We start from the raw sequence: 16,385 nt of genomic DNA on the forward strand, positions 1-16,385 counted from the left end.
TACTTTTATTAACATATAATGTGTTATTTGCCCCAGGGGGATAAGTTCTTTTCTTTAATTGTGATTTTTGTTTTCCAGTTGTTTCCACATTGGCCACCCAGGATGCAACATGGGGTAAACTAATAAGCCACATTCCAACTCTACATAGTTAAATTTCCAAAATATGGAGATACCTTTTTTGGGTCCTCTTAACCTTAAGGTTACTAACCTCTAATAATTTCATAATTTTCTTACTTCTTATTTTTGACTTTGACCCTTCACTATTCACGTCAACTATAATTCAGTCACACTTCTTTTTTTTTTTTTAAGTATGGTTTCTAGAACTGAGCATAAAACTCTAAAATTGAGTTCCTTAGCATTATGACAAGCATGATTTTTACTTCAATTAAACTAGTCTCTAAAACTCTATTAATACAGACTATGAAAGCACTAGCCCTTGAGGGGGCTTCATAAAAATACTGAAACATTAAACACACAGATTAACACAAATTCCAAATTACCCTTGACATTTACTACAATTTGGTGTATTTCTCCCACTGTCTTCTTGAGTAATTAGTTTTTGATAATTCTATCTGGAATCCCTAACAACTGAAGAATCCTTCTTGGTGTTAATGACTTCGTTTATTTATTTTCCTGGAATAGACACTGGCATACTCAGAGAAGCTAGATTTACTTCCTAATGGTATTAAGTGCAATTGACTGATTACGCTGTGTTAAGTGACCCAATGGTTTTTTAAAAAGTAAACTCATATTACGTATATTTTCCACATCTTCAAGTGGATATATACTATACAAGGCAATATACAATATACAAGATAATATACTATAATATTTTAAATTAATTTTTAAAAGTATACCTTTAAAGACTCCCTACCACATTTCTAGCTGATGGCTTCCAACCTATTTTTGATTAAATAAATGCCAGAGTAAAACCAGATGAAATTAAAGCAAACCAAACCACACAATGTAGCAGATCACCTTGAATTAACAAAAGCGTCATGAGGATTAACTGTTCCCTGTTTTTGTTTTTTTGGTTTTTTGTTTTTTTTTGTTTTTTTTTTTTTTTTTTACTGAAATGTTATTAGTAGGATTGTATGAGGAAAAGTAAAATAGAAAGAGTCAACAAATATGACTATTAAAATAACTCCATGTCTGGTTTTTGAAAACAATGATACTTTATATATTGATGAAGTCAAGCCAATCTAGGAAAAAGTAATTTTATAACTTAAAAGCCTTTCAGTTAAATTGTGTTATCAATCTGTGAAATTTGAATAGAGGGTTATTGGTTTTTTTTTTTTAATTCTAATGGGAAAATGGATCTCCAGATTTTAAGGCTTACAGCAGTCAGTTCATACTTTTATGATTTGTCTTTTTGAAACCAAAATAAAAATCTTTGTGATCTCTTCCACGTACTAATAATTTATATCAACTAGATTTATTTATACCTTAATAAAAAACTTAGATTATTCTTGAACAGTATTTAGATTACAAAGATGATCCAATCTGAATATAGGAGAAAGTACTTAGTGTGGCCCAAACTACCGAGACGGGTCCCACACCCGACCACACTGTTCTCCATATGGCAGTGGGGCTCCCCTGGATCACAGCTGTGTGGCCTACAGTGTTTGAAAGACAGCTTGAACCCTGGGCTCTTGAAAATAGCAAAATGAATGAAAAAAGTATATCCAAAATCCATGAGTAAAATGTACGAGTAAAATAAACCTATAACAAGACACCTATAGACACAGCTATATCACATGTGCGCTACTAGGAACTCTTCATCCCTTCTGTTTGCAGAATGGAGTGAGGGCATCACTCTTGCTGTGGCTGCTTTCTTGGACTGGAGCCTAGAGCCACCCTCCTTTCCCATGGCTCCCTTCCTTTGGACTCAGACTATGAGTAGGAGATAGTTGGTTCAGGCTTGGTTCCACTACTACTAGCTGGATGGACATGGGCAAGTCACGCAAACCCAATGACCCTCCGTATTTTCCCCCAGGAAACAAATGAGCAGTCCTATCTGTGTTACAGTGTTTGTGACCATGTTTGTAAAATGCTTCCACTGGAGGTGAGTTTTAGGATCAAGAACTATGTTCTAATCAACACTGCATGGAGTAAAATGTCCGGCAAGTACCAATACAGAATAAATGGCATTTTTGTATGAGGATGCACAGGCATGCTGTGTTTTAGGAGGTTCAAATATGGCTTTTGATGGAAAGAGTAGTTGGTCATCATGCAGGCAGATGACTACAGGACTGATACATTAAAAAGTTGGGGACAAAGGATTATCCCTCAGAGAGTTCAAAAAGTTTCAGAGGTGGACAGAGAAGAGACCCTTTGAAGAGGAGAGTCAACACAATCACATCATCCCAGTAAGCTAGGTGGTAAACGTCAAGGAAGGCCATGTTGTTGTAATTCTCCCATTGCCGAAAACTCGGACTCAGATTCCAAGTTCCTAAGAAAAGCCTAAGTAAAATGGAAAGTGTAGAGGAGACCGAGAGTTCAGAAGTAAAAGACTGAGACCAAGAGAGATCCCACAGATTAGTTTCCTCAACATCTGCACCTGCTATCATCAGGACCTAGAAGTTGAGTAAAGGGAGATCGAGGCCTTGGCTTCAGGGTGGTTTCTCCCTCAAGGTGCTCCTTAGGAGGATTTTCTGATTAGGAGCCTAGTGAACAGTGCAGCAGGGGACACCGCTGGAGAGGACTCATATGGGCTCCTTTCTGCAGGGAGACACAGAGGACGGGGAACAGCAAAAACAACTATGAACAGGTTCTGCCTCCAACAGGGGCACAGAGAGGGTCTGAGACCAGCTGAGTGACTCGTAGGGCATGGAGCAGAGGAGAAGGTTGAGGTGGGGTCCATTTACATGCTCTGTGAGCTGGCACGTTTGCCACAGAATGAATGCAGGCAGTGCAGGGAAGTCAGGGTGCGAGTTCTCTGAGGTTGCCGCAAGGATGAAGGCCATCAAAGCTGAACAAGGCTGGAGATGGGCCACCAGATGTCCAGGGGCATAAAGTGGATAAACACAGGAACCTAATGTATGGATGGATTTCTAGAGATCGCTTAAAATAAACAAACAAGGCAAAATCCTGCTTTGAATTCTTGCAACAATTATCCACACAACCTCATAATCCTTTCTCACCATGGGCAACAAAACTTGAGGGGAATATTGAGCAGGGAAGCCAGTTAATTCTAAGTCTAATCTTTGGGGAATTCAAAGAGAGAAAATTTCAACATAGAATTTAACAACTGCTTTGCTATCTGAATTTGAAACACACACATAGATAGACAGAAATCTTTGGAAAGCAGACCTGTTTTGGTCTGATCCTGAAGGTAGCTGAGAGGAAAGTTCTTAAAATATTCTCATTGGTCTTGATTTGCCTCATGCTGTGACCCTGATATTTATTCTATATTTATGTAAATATTATTTTCTAATGTCCTGTGTGTATTTGAAGAAATATAAAGAAAACAAACACATAATATCAAAATAGAAATATGTGAGATTAGACATGATCTCTTATGATGCGCATCGACAGTGTGGAATTCCTTGCACAAAGTTTTCTGGGATTAATCAAGGACATTCATTATTAGTTACTCGGAGTCGCGTGGTTTACATACAACTTCTTTGCTGCAGTCTTGTTTCTTTCAAGGGTAGTAAAGTATCAGGGACCTCAAAGGCCAAGAGTGATGCTGTGGTGGGGAAATGCATAGCTTTATAAATTAAACATTACACTACTGAATTCTGGTTATGTGACACGAAAATGGCAGTCTTAATGAAATCACCAAGATTTGGGGCAGAGTGATGGGGCTACTCTCACTTTTTCAGGCATCCTTCAGTTTCCAAAGGCTCAGATTATGAACTGGAGAGAACATCGACACGTTTGCTTACCACAGGTCTGTGGACGTCCCAGAACGCTCGCTCCTGGCTATCAAGGATCTTCCTTTCAATCTTGTCTCGCTTCTTGTCCACTCTGTCAACATCGTAACAGTGAATAATAAGTCAGGTTAACTGTAGCACCTCTCTGGACAAAAGGCCACAACTTGAACAAATTTTCCAAAAGACTCACAAGGACTCACTTTGCTTGTGCTTCTGCTTGCATAAAAATGAACTCCCACTTCCGAGCAAAGGCTCTCTGAAGCCTGGCCAGGCTCTCCTGAAAAATATACCACAGGTTAATACGTTCTGGTGCTCATCTTCGCTACTCACTTCTCATTTATCAACTGTATAAATTTATCAAGAAAACAACCACAGAATTTCTGAAGTAGTAAGTGTACTCTGGTTCTGAATGGTAAATCATGGTCATGGAATGTAGCTCGTCTTCATATTAATGGTTCAGAGGAAAGACGGAAACCTATCACAAATACTAATTTTATGAATCATTGACTTTAGCGACTACAAGTAAACATCTAAAATACAAAAATTACTTTGTATAAAAAAAAAAAGTGCTCAAGACTCATCCATTGGGTTCTTCTGGGCCCACTGTAGTGAGGAACAGGAAAGCAATACATTTCTACTAATGATTCCATCTCTCTATCCAGTTCCTGACAAGAATGTAAACCCCCAGTAGCCTACTACAGCTTCTAGTCAGTTCTTCAAAGCCAGTAAATCACAACACAGCAACTGTCTGAACAAATTGCATCACATTAATGTTTTCTGTTTTGCAAAAATGATTTATTCAAAGTAAATGTACTTATTTCTCTAAATTTGGAGTCTTCACTATATAGAGGACACATCTAAGGTTTCCACATTTGAGTTTAGAAAAACACGTTTCTCCCTTCTCCTGTGAGTCTGACCATCTACAAGTTCACCATCTCCAATGTGAATGATGAGACAAAGCAAGCAAGTCAGGGATTTGAGCCATTCTGATGCCTGATCCTGAAAATCTGGTCCTTAAAATCTGGGGGTGTAAAGTCAACAGAATCGCCAGAAACAACTGTAGGCCTTATTTCTGCTCATTTTATGACTTTCTTTGCCAGAAAATCCTTAATACTTACAGCTTCATAGTCGGCCAATTCCAGCCTCGCCTTGTTTTGCATCGTTCTCTTGCAGAGGTAAACCGCTGAAAGGGGAAAAAAAAAATCAATCATTTCTTGCCTGCTTATTAACTGGAGGCACTCACTAAAAAAAAACAAAAACAAAACAAAAAACAAAACAAAACAAAAAAACAGCATTATAAATCATGACATTTTGGTCTCTATCACGTTTTCCAGTCATAATTTTCTGTCTTTATATATATATTTTTTTTTCTTTATTTTTTTTTTGACAAAAATAAATAATGGGTAACATTTTTACTGAAAGTCAAGCATAGTGGTAATGGTAAGAAAATAGATATGTTTAGAATGTTGGTAACTGTTTAGTTGTAGTGAATAAGGGAAAAAATAAGGCCTCTAAAAAACACATCGAATGAGCTTAAACATCTAGATATTTAAGTAACACCACTGTGTTGAAAGGAATTGAATGACAGGGAATTGTTGGCACATTCAATGATTTCCATATTCTTGTTCAACTAAAGACTTCTTGGCATCTCCTTTGCTACATTTCACCATCATTGATTGTTTTGCTACTAGGAGAGACAAAACTATAACATCTTCCCTATTATATGACTACCATCTCACTATAATATGACTACCTTTTAGTTCCATTTTTCATAGGATTCCATATCCTTGCTGCCAGGGAAAGCCCACTTGGGCAATAGATAAATGGGATGGGTGCCAGAGGGAGAGAGGAGACTGCCATTGAAAAATCACATTTCTTTAGTTCTTTCGGGATTATTAGCAACTCTTATGACAAAATCAAGACATTCAGAGCCCTCCGGTATAGTCCTGACTTCCAGGACACTTTTTGCAATTTTTCCAGAATATGTGATATTTGAGTCTCATGAAATTCACAATAAGCTATCTATTTTGGATGCTGAATGAATCTGCTAGATGAGGACAGTCAAATATCACTTTTTGTATGGTTAGTTCTGGGGGTATCCTTATAATTACCATCATTGTCCTAAGCTGTGCAACTCTCAGTTTATGAAATATCTCACACAGAAAATCTGAGATCTCTGCAAACACTGATGCTCTGTATTCAGCTTCTGTCCTATAAAGTTTCCTTTACGAAGGCCAAGGCCAAGGAGAAAGCCAACCATGGACCGATGCTAACATTACTACAGACACTAAGAACCCAGGAGATGATCTGAGAACACGTCTTTCTACAATCATGGGAATTTTATTTTTCCACTAATATTAGTAATTTTCAAAATGCAAATTCTCAAAATGCATAAAATGTAATATATATTATCACAAAACCCTCTTTATAATTGTTTCAAGTTTACTGTGTGAGAGAACCCTTCCCCAGTTCCTGAATAAAAACTCAAGCAGCATCCACAGGCTTGCTCGTCAAGGTAATTCCAAGAGACCCAACTTATAGAATTTCCCTCCCAAGGAACAGCCCAAAATCCAAGCCTGGTTTAAAGTCTTAAGGTCTCCCCCTTTCCCCCAGCCTCTGCGGGTGAGAGAAGCGGGACTGTCTTCTTCATCCACCTTGTTCTTCTGTGTACTCAGCTAGTGTTGATGACCAAGACGTTTGACCTTCTAGAGCTGGAGTATAGGAAGGAAGGAGAGGAGGGGGGCTGTGGCCATTCTTGCTTGACGGATACCAGTGCGGTGACCTAGTGTTGCCATTCTCTGGTATTGGCAGTTTTAAAGCTGATCACGTTTCTCATGTTCCTTCGTGGGATGCTTCGGAGAAACTGTGTCCCACCATTGCTGGGGATCTGTCACCTGCAGTGCCCTTGTAGGGGCTGACTCTACCTCCAGCCTCTCTCTGCAGTGCGTTTGCCTGTCCAGGCTCTTCCCTAGGACAGGACTCTCTGTCACATACGGCTTCTATGACACACGAGAGAAACGCTCATGCACTCTTTGCCCTGAAGTAGACCAGAGAACACAGCCGCTTTGCTTTCATTCCTCCACCCAGAACTACATAGCCTGTCTCTTGCCCCTTGTAATTCCAAGGACTGGAGTTCATGATCCATTGTGTCCCCACGAGCAGATGACTCCTGTCAAGCACTCTCAGAAAGCCCTTGAAATCTTTGTCACGGGTCTCGAGATGAGGGGCATCCCCACTCATTTTTCCCACTTGGCGCTGATGGGGCCAATAACTCCTGACATCCTCACAGCTACAAAATTGGTCTTTAAGCCAACATCTTACCCTTTCAGGCCCTCCATGGGAGATGACAGAGCTAGGGTGACACTTTGTGTGTCAGTCTAGAACAACACTTCTTGATCTTAACACTTCAGCTGGATTTCCATTTTAATATCCTGCTACGGAAATCACTTTCCACTCATTGGAAGAGCAGATATGTTACAGAGCGACGACAACTCATTCTGGCCATAGAGAAGTTTAATAGCACTGTGGGTGGGCAAACATAACCAGTGAAGTCTTTCTGGAAAGGATTTCGACAATGAGTAATAAAGCCTTAAAACATTCATGGCCATTGTTCCAGTGCTTGCACTTCTGAGAGTGCAACCCAAGGAAATAGCATGAAATGCAGAGATGTCAGCCTTCATGATGCAGAAGAGAGGAACACAGTGGGGCAAGGGATTCATGTGTACTTGTTCAAGGAAATGTATCGCCATTAAAAATGACACACACAGATTGTTTTACTTCGAAGCTGAAGGAGTTTAATTTTTAAAATCCTATCACTCATTATAAAAGTTCAGATGAGGGTGCCTGGGTGGCTCAGTGGGTTAAGCCGCTGCCTTCGGCTCAGGTCATGATCTCAGGGTCCTGGGATCGAGTCCCGCATCGGGCTCTCTGCTCAGCAGGGAGCCTGCTTCCCTCTCTCTCTCTCTCTCTCTGCCTGCCTCTCTGTCTACTTGTGATCTCTCTCTGTCAAATAAATAAATAAAAAAAAAATCTTAAAAGTTCAGATGATTTAGAAAAAAATAAATATTAAAGAAAAAAATCATTCTAATCTCACTTCTGGCATATTTGGCACACCGTCTGGGTTTTCCCCTTATATATACATCTACAAACATACACACAAGTATCTGTATTTATGTCAAAACTTTATGTGCATGTGTTTATTTAAAACGGTACTACCTATGCTATCTTATGAGCTTTATCCTTTAACGTTGCATTTGGCTAACTTCCTATCAGTAAGTGTTATTCTGTGACATCCTGAAAAATAATTTCATGATAATCCATTCATTATTGATTTAAATGAGTGCTTACTGTTGGACACTTGGATTATATTCTTCATCCTGCAATTATTTACTAGTACTTCTGCAAACACGTATGTATGGCTGTAGGTTTATTTTTCAGGTATTTGACAATTTCCCAAAGTGTCATTGCTGAATGAGGGGCTGTGTACCTTTCAAGTCCTCTGACCTGTGTAACCAAATTCCATAGAGTTTAAGCATGAGTGTGCCTTGCTTAAACTCTGGAGAGAACATTTTCAGCAAAGCAATCAGGGTTACTCTGTTAAGACTTAAATCAGATTTCATTATATTCAAACTTCCCATTTTTCAACTGCTTCCTATCTCAGCTCACTTCCGGTAAAGGCCAAAGGCCTTGTTTGCCCATGTCACTGTCCGTGGACCTTGCTTCCCAACTGCTCTCAAACGGTGGCCACATCCCCTTCAGACCCATGCTCTCAGCCACTCCTCCCATTCCACCCCTGCCCCCAGCGCCCCCTTCCCACTATCCTCCTCTACACAACCTTCTACCTCCTAACCTACCACTCCCGTATCCGTTTATGTAAGCAGCTGATGAGCTCACTTTCTCCCCCTGCCACCTCACTGGAACTCCAGCTCCACGAGGCCGGACATTTTGCTTGTGTCGTTTGCCCGTGAGTCCCCTTGCCTAGAACATACTTGGACACAGAAGATGCTGAGGACGTCTTTGTTGAATAAAGACCGGACTAAATGTTTCCTGATGACTTGAGAGTCTTTTTTCTTCTGCAAATTAGATATTCATGACTGCTCATTTTTCCTCTTTGAGGATTTGGCTTTTTCTTATTACACAGAAAGCCTATTGATACATTAGAGATAGACACTAATATCAGATATAAGTACATGCAGGAAATACACTTTCCCATGTTTTTGAGGAGAAGTTTAATAAATGATATAGGCAATATTGAGCACACTTCAGCAAACACTGATTTAGTTTTAAATTATATGTTATTTAAATTATATATTTATATATACATAAAGCATTCACAGGACATTTTCTGCAACCTCCTCTTCTTGCTCAACATGACATTACTGAGATCCACCCAGGCATTTTTCTATAGCTTAATTGTTAAGATTATTCTATCACAGCTCAGATTTTCAAAAAAACAGAGCTATTACCACACTTCTTATTTCTGGGTTCCCTCGGCATTGCTCACTCATTTTGGACTGAGGCCACTACACGGGTGAAGCTGACCTAGAGAATCCGGGCTCTGCTGTTTTAACTGTCGGCCGTCGGCATAACGGTCCGGCAGGGACACTGCATTTCTTCCCCTGTGCCTCCCCTTTTCTCTTAGGCTTGTTCCCGGAATGTCTGAGAGCCTGAGGTGCTTTATGAAATCTGGGTCAGAGACAAAACATCAGACAAGGCACAGGACTCTCTCTCTGAGTGCTGTGTTTAAGCCTAAGAAACATTAATCCAAGATGGGGCAAGCCTTCCTCTGCCTTCCTAAGACTTACTCTTATCTCTAGCCCACATGGGTCACTGAGTCATTCATGGCATTGGTCAGGACTTCATCCAACTCTGTAAAGCTGCCCTAATTTCTTGAGAAGAAAAATTGTAAGTCTGATATCACCATCTTCCTTTCATTTGGCTAAATTCTATTGATTCCAGAATACATCTTTTAAGTAAGTGGTATGTGGTACCACGCTCCAATTTCTACACTGCCCTAATAATTCTTTCTATTCTAGTTTTGCTTTCTTTTCTTCTTAATCCATGCACGGGCATGGGAGCAATTTTGGAAATTTTCCAGGAAGTATGGTGTGCAAGTCAGTTCTTCCTTCTTACATCCATCCCAATGGATGGATGCAGAATATGTTTTGTGATTCTATCTATGCTGAAGGAATATACCCTTAAGACCTCAATGATTTTTGGATTTTTAATAACAAAAAACTTAAAAACATTATCCCTAATTTCACTCTAAAGGAATGGGATCTTCTTTCCTTTCTTATCTTCTTCAAGAACAGAATTTCCAAACTAATTCTTTGAAGGTATTTTAAATTTAATGTTAATATAGTCCTATAAAATCTAATACTCATTTAATGACTCAACCACTAGAAATGCATTTGTAGGAATGGAAGTTAAGGAATAACAATACTTTAAGGAATTTTATTTTTTCAATTTATAACTCAACAGCAACTCCAACATTAATTAACTGAAAGAGAAATTAAATCTTAACAGAAAATTAACTAGAGAACATATGATAAAAATAATTTTAAAATTATTCAATTTTCTGATGTTTTTTAGATTTTGTTAGATTTGAGACAGAGTGTGTGCATGAAAGAAAGCACAAATCAGGGAAGTAGGGGTAAGGGCAGAGGGAGAAGCAGACTCCCCACTGAGCAGGGACCCTGACAAGAGGCTCCCTCCCAGGACCCTGGGAATCACAACCTGAGCTGAAGGTAGATGCTTAATGGACTGAACCACCCAGGCGCCCAAAATTTTCTGATATATGTTAACAAAGATCATGTTACTATAAGTAGTAGAAGGAACTCCCTATTGTATAAGATCAAATACCTTGACTAAAGAAGATTAATCAAGATAAGAGAGATCTACTATGCTAACTGAATGCCTGGACCATGAAAATCTTCAAATACCTGCCTTGAAGGTCTAGTCTCAAGAAGAATTCCTTTGGGATACCAGTGGAATAACAGCCCACTAACTGTGAGTATGAAAAGAATTACAGCTGTGGACTTCTATCTCCTATAGGAAAAGGTAGTGTCCTCTGATGATTCCCCCATGCAGACTGCTGCATATGAATGTGCTTACACTACTACCTTATCCAGAGCCTTAAATCTACTATCCCAGAAAAAAAAGGTATTGTTATGTTTATTGAATTGGCAGTAATAGTGAAATCCTGAGAGCCTAAATCCTCTTCCGGAGCCATACAAAAAATAACTAGGCAAATCGGAGGGTTCTTGGGTTTGTGATCACACAGCAGAGACTCATCACATGTAAGATATAAAGGCAGTAACGATGGGAGCCCCACATTAGCTCTCAGAGAGTGCTGAGAAGGGCGAAAGTCCTTTGCATCTGTTTCCTACTTGCATTCATGTTTCTTAATTTCTGAGAATGTTGCCCCTAAATGCAAGAACATTACTGTCGCTGTGAACCTTATTTGAATCCCGTTCTCTGTGCATTCAACCACAAATTATATCACAGATTGTATGCGCCAACCACTTAAGCTGCGAGACAAATGAAACAGAGCTGTTTATCTTTCTTTGTAAATGTATCAATGGCTCCTAAAAGGTTTGATTGCTTTTCTAAGGCTCATGAGTTTTGGGCAATTTGTAATTCCTTATGTTCTGTAGATATTTAATTCTCCCCAAATTTACTTTCTTTCTCTCTCTTAAAAATTAGAGCTAATCATCATTATTTGCTGATTCCGTATCTGCAAATTTGCCTACTTGCTAAAATTTATTTGTAGCTCCCCAATCAACACTGGTGGTGGTTTTATGATCATCCACAGCCTTTCAGAGTGGTAAAGCTAGAGTTGCCCGATATACACTTTCTCAGTTGAGGTGGACCGAGGCAACGCTCTACCTTCCTGTTCCAGCTAATTCTGCAAATGTGTTGTCTTTTTGATGGTCTATTCAGTGCCACATTTTTTTTTTTTTTTTGCATTTTTGTGTTTTTGATGACTAAAATGAGCGCCAGGAATACTGCCACAGGGCTGTCTAGTGTTTCTAGATGCAAGAAGATTGTAATGTGCTTTTCGGAGATGATATGTATGTTGGAAAAGCTCTGTTTGTGAATGACTCTGGCTGCTGCTGGTGGTAAGGTCAATGTTTATGAATCAAAAAATATATGAGCTAAGGTGTCTGTTGAAAGAAACACACATCCAACAAAGGTGTAGGTATTGATCAGTTGGCAAAAATGTTATGACCAGAAACTTGCAGGAACTGAACACCGTACTTCCTGTAGGAGCAATGGCTCAGCATTCTCTAATTATGTATTTGTGGCAACTTTATAGAACATACGCGCCCCAAAGAATACGAATCAACTGCATGTATTTGTGTCTTATTCCCTCAGTTGGAGAGTAGTGAATAAAATAGATATGTGACAACAAAGATACCTACAAAACTTTCCGAAGTTCTGCTGGTGATCTCAGTAGTTAGTACCTAACTTCCCATTCTTTCTTATGAGGCACTATTACCTCTGTTGTTTATAGCATTTAGTAGGGTTTTAAACCAATAATAAAGCTATTTTTTAACAAAGCATAATAAGAAATACCACAATTTAACTTTCATGCTATTTCTGAAGCACTGTTATAATAAAAATATTAGCTTTCATGTAAATTTCCCATAATACTAGGTCAAGGTTTCTTAATTTCTCCTTCACTTATTTAAATTTATCAAATGAAGCAGTAAGTTCACATTTTCCAAGAGTACATCAATAAATTACCCAGTAGGAGTTTAACCAAGCGACCAACCAGGCACCCTGGGAAGAACTAACATCTTGACAATATTAAGTCTTCTTCTCCATGAACACAGACTATCTCTCCATTTTAAATAAATAAGTAAATAAACAAACAAACAAACAAATAAATAAAAGTCCAGTAGGAATGTGAAACCTAACAGATAAAGCCAAAGTGTTGTGGGACTTACCAAACAGTGAGTAATCTATATTCACTGAATTGAGGTCAAAATAGTCATGAACAATAATTTTGGATATCTGAACTCAGATCCTCCCCCACTCCCTTTTCTTGGTTTGTTAGAGAAAATGAAAAGAGATATAGGCAGTATGTTAGAAAATAATATTACAACCTATAAAAGGATGAGACTGACATCAGAAATTATTGGCAAAGTCACTCAGAACATGAGACTCATACTATGCCTATTGCCTAATCCCCTAATCATCAATATGGAAAGACAGATTCACAGATATTCTAGGAGAGGCCATGGGGTATAGGAGAAAGAGCAATGGTCCTTGAGTTTTCAGATTTGGGATTCTGGTTGCCCTCCCTAACTGTGACTTTGGAAAAGCCACCTAACCTTTCTGAGGCTCCAACTGCTCACCTGTGTAATGAGTATAGAAATACTTGGTGCCTCTATTCCACAGAGCTGATGTTAGGACTGTAGGACCGGATACACTGGAGAGTCCTGTGTTAACTCCAAAGGGAAAGTTAATGTAGGGAATTAGTAGCGATAATGTCCTTTATGTTCACCAGAGAAGTTTCTACTTTAAAGAAAATTACAGGGTGCCTGTGTGTCTCAGTTGGTTGAGCAACTGCTTTTGGCTCAGGTCATGATCCTGGAGTCCCGGGATTGAGTCCCACATCGGGCTCCCTGCTCTGCAGGGAATCTGCTTCTCCCTCTGACTCTCCCCTGTCTCATGCTCTCTCTCTCTCAAATAAATAAATAAATAAAATCTTGAAAAAAAGAAAAAGAAAATACAGAGTGCTTTTACAAGTGAAATTTTCTTTTAAAAACCTTGCCGGGGATGGATTTTTATATAAAGTCATTGTTTGTTTTTTTGTTTGTTTGTTTTTTCCAAATGGGACCCTGCAGAGAGGGCCACTGAATTTTTTTAGTATCTCACTTGTGAAGTGTCTCTTTCTGCAGTACTGCCACGAATTAGCACTGCCAAGAATTTTAAATAATGAATAGGAGGTACGTACATGTTATTATACCTGGAACACACCATCCAGTGACCTTGAAATTTTTTCCAAATTTTATGTTAATGTATACTTCAATTTTAAACATATGATTAGTTTTTTTCATAACAGGCAACTTGGTGCCATTAAATTATTTTTAATTTTTTAAAAGATTTTATTTATTTATTTCACAGACAGAGATCACAAGTAGGCAGAGAGGCAGGCAGAGAGAGAGGGGGAAGCAGGCTCGCCACTGAGCAGAGAGCCCGATGCGGGGCTCGATCCCAGGACCCTGAGATCATGACCCGAGCCGAAGGCAGAGGCTTTAACCCACTGAGCCACCCAGGTGCCCCTATATTTTTCGTTTTTAATCTCATTCTTCACTCTGCTTTCTCATTCTTTTCCTATTGTATCTCATCCTCTCAACACAGAAACTCCACATACAACTGAGTAAGTGGTCAATATTTTCTGTTAATAGCTGCAACAGATTTCTGGGCCAGCAGGGGAAGAAAAAGATAGAAAACTATTTTTTAAAATTCACTTATTTATTCAATTCTACAAACATTTACTAGATGCCTACTATGTGCCAGGCTCTGATCTAAGTGGTGGGGGTACAGCTGTGAACAAAACAAACAGACAAGGGTCCTCTTCTCAATGAGCTGACATTCCAAAGAAATTCAAAAGGACCAGTGCTTGGAGAAGGCAAAGGAGACAGCTTCCAACTGCCCTAAGACAGAGTGATGGGGGGTCAGAAGCCTGGAGCTGTGTTCACTGTAATACTGTCCTCTACCTGCAGGGGGCCACATGGCACCAACGGCTCAGCCTCTGCTGGTAAACTGGAAGGGTATTGGTTTTCTAAAGATTTTAAGACTCTTAGGATGAGAGGGGTCTGTGTGGAGTAATTACATGAGGCTCCAAAGTATCTTCGGTTCCTGGAGAAGAACAGAATATCTGCCGTTATGGAGTGTAAAAGGAAAAGTGGGACGGATGTGTAAGGATACTGGATGCCTTGTTCCTTCATTCAGCAAATGTTCACAGAGCTCCTGCGGTGTGCCAGGCTTCTTCTGAGCCCTGAGGACACGGTGGATGAGCCCAGGGGACCCTCACTGCCCTTAGCTTACAGTAAACTGGTCTAGAGTGTGATGGACAACAGACAGTACTATAATAAAGAGACAGCAATGCCCAGTATTTACTGAATGCTTTCCACGTACTCTGCAAGTATTTTATGTAAGTTTTGGTGTCCAAGTGCCGTGACCTCAGCAACAATCAGGTGCTACTAATTTTCCTCCTTTGCAGATGAGGCACTGAAGGCAGGATGAGACTAAGAAATTCTTGGTTGAGGCCAGAGTCAAGTCAAGCAGTAGACACTAAAGCAACTGGTTAATCATCCAGCTGCGACAAGCTGTGACAGATACTGGGCGAAGCGGAGGGTTTGCGGACTGGGCTGGTACTTTAGATTGAAGGTATCACAAAGGACTCTCTGAAGTGATAACTTTTGAGTTGTGACCTAAATTGGGAAAACGAACCAGCTCCAGAAAGTTCTGGGGGTAGAGCGCACCCATCACAGTCCAGCAAGGGGACTCTGGGCAGGACATGAGCAGGGTGTCCTCAAAGTAGAGGGTCGGAGCCTGGACAGGGTGGGAGGCAGTGAGGGTGGCTGCCGCCTGGGCTGGGGAGGCAGACACCTTTGGCCAGGGCTGAGGTGTGGATTGTAATGTATCGGGAACTACGGAACTGAGGGTTATAAGAGACAGAAATGGCAATGATGTGCTTGCCATGCACGTTTAATAAGTTGCTCAAGCTCACATGAGGCAAAGGGATAGTAAATGAGAGAGTGGACAGCTTAATAATAATAATAATAATAATAATAATAATAATAGAAGAGCATAATTTCTATCTTAATGAGGTTGCAATACATTATTTTGTTAGAAAATAACACACCTGTTTCCTGTTACTTATCTACATAGACAGCAATCTGATATGACTCATATAGTGATTTTGGAACTGGAACCCAGAACGTCTCTACGGGACAGAGAATCTCAAAATGGCCCTGGGTGGGTTTCATGGCGATCCCTCCCAGCATGCAGTGGAGGTTGATGGCCGCTCAGAAAAGCAGCCAGTAGGGGAGGAAAAGCTGATTCTTAGAAGCGGCATGGCTAACCTATTTGCAATTCCTGCTCCAAGTTTCCTTCCATATCTTACTTCTTCACTCCTATTTGCCAAAACAAAATCTGGTTTGAGAACCCTGGTTCCCCTGCCTGCCACCCCTGCACTCCCCTCCTCACTGCTGCATCCAGTAGCCTTAATAAAATGAAACCATCTGCTTCCCGACAGACAGACCTACAATGACCTTTGAGGTTGTTTCTCTTCTTTTTAGGAGAAGATAATGATGATAGTGATAAGAGCCTGAAAATAATAAAGATAACGGAGATGGAAATACTAACAGTAATAGGTAACACTTACGCTGTGCCAGGCACCATTTCAATCCTTCATAAATTAGCCAAGTAATCCTTCAAGCAACCTTATCGGGTGGGAGTGTTATCGTTAAAACGGGCAGAGAGAGCTAA

The 16,385-nt window shown here is 39.9% G+C and overlaps 1 protein-coding gene across 3 annotated transcripts in view; it reads right to left on the reverse strand.

Moving 5' to 3' along the window:
• The window catches only part of RGS7 (regulator of G protein signaling 7), a 523,389-nt gene that overhangs the window by 89,051 nt on the left and 417,953 nt on the right, over nt 1-16,385 (reverse strand). For all 3 annotated transcript variants that reach the window (XM_047705283.1, XM_047705281.1, XM_047705282.1), the window contains 3 exons: nt 4,997-5,061; nt 4,079-4,155; nt 3,891-3,972 (listed from right to left, as the gene is read on the reverse strand). In XM_047705283.1, coding sequence (XP_047561239.1) covers nt 3,891-3,972; nt 4,079-4,155; nt 4,997-5,061 — 224 coding nt within the window. The remainder of the gene's footprint in view (nt 1-3,890; nt 3,973-4,078; nt 4,156-4,996; nt 5,062-16,385) is intronic.

The sequence above is a fragment of the Lutra lutra genome, chromosome 15, assembly GCF_902655055.1.
Source record: "Lutra lutra chromosome 15, mLutLut1.2, whole genome shotgun sequence".
Classification (NCBI taxonomy): Eukaryota; Metazoa; Chordata; class Mammalia; order Carnivora; family Mustelidae; genus Lutra; species Lutra lutra.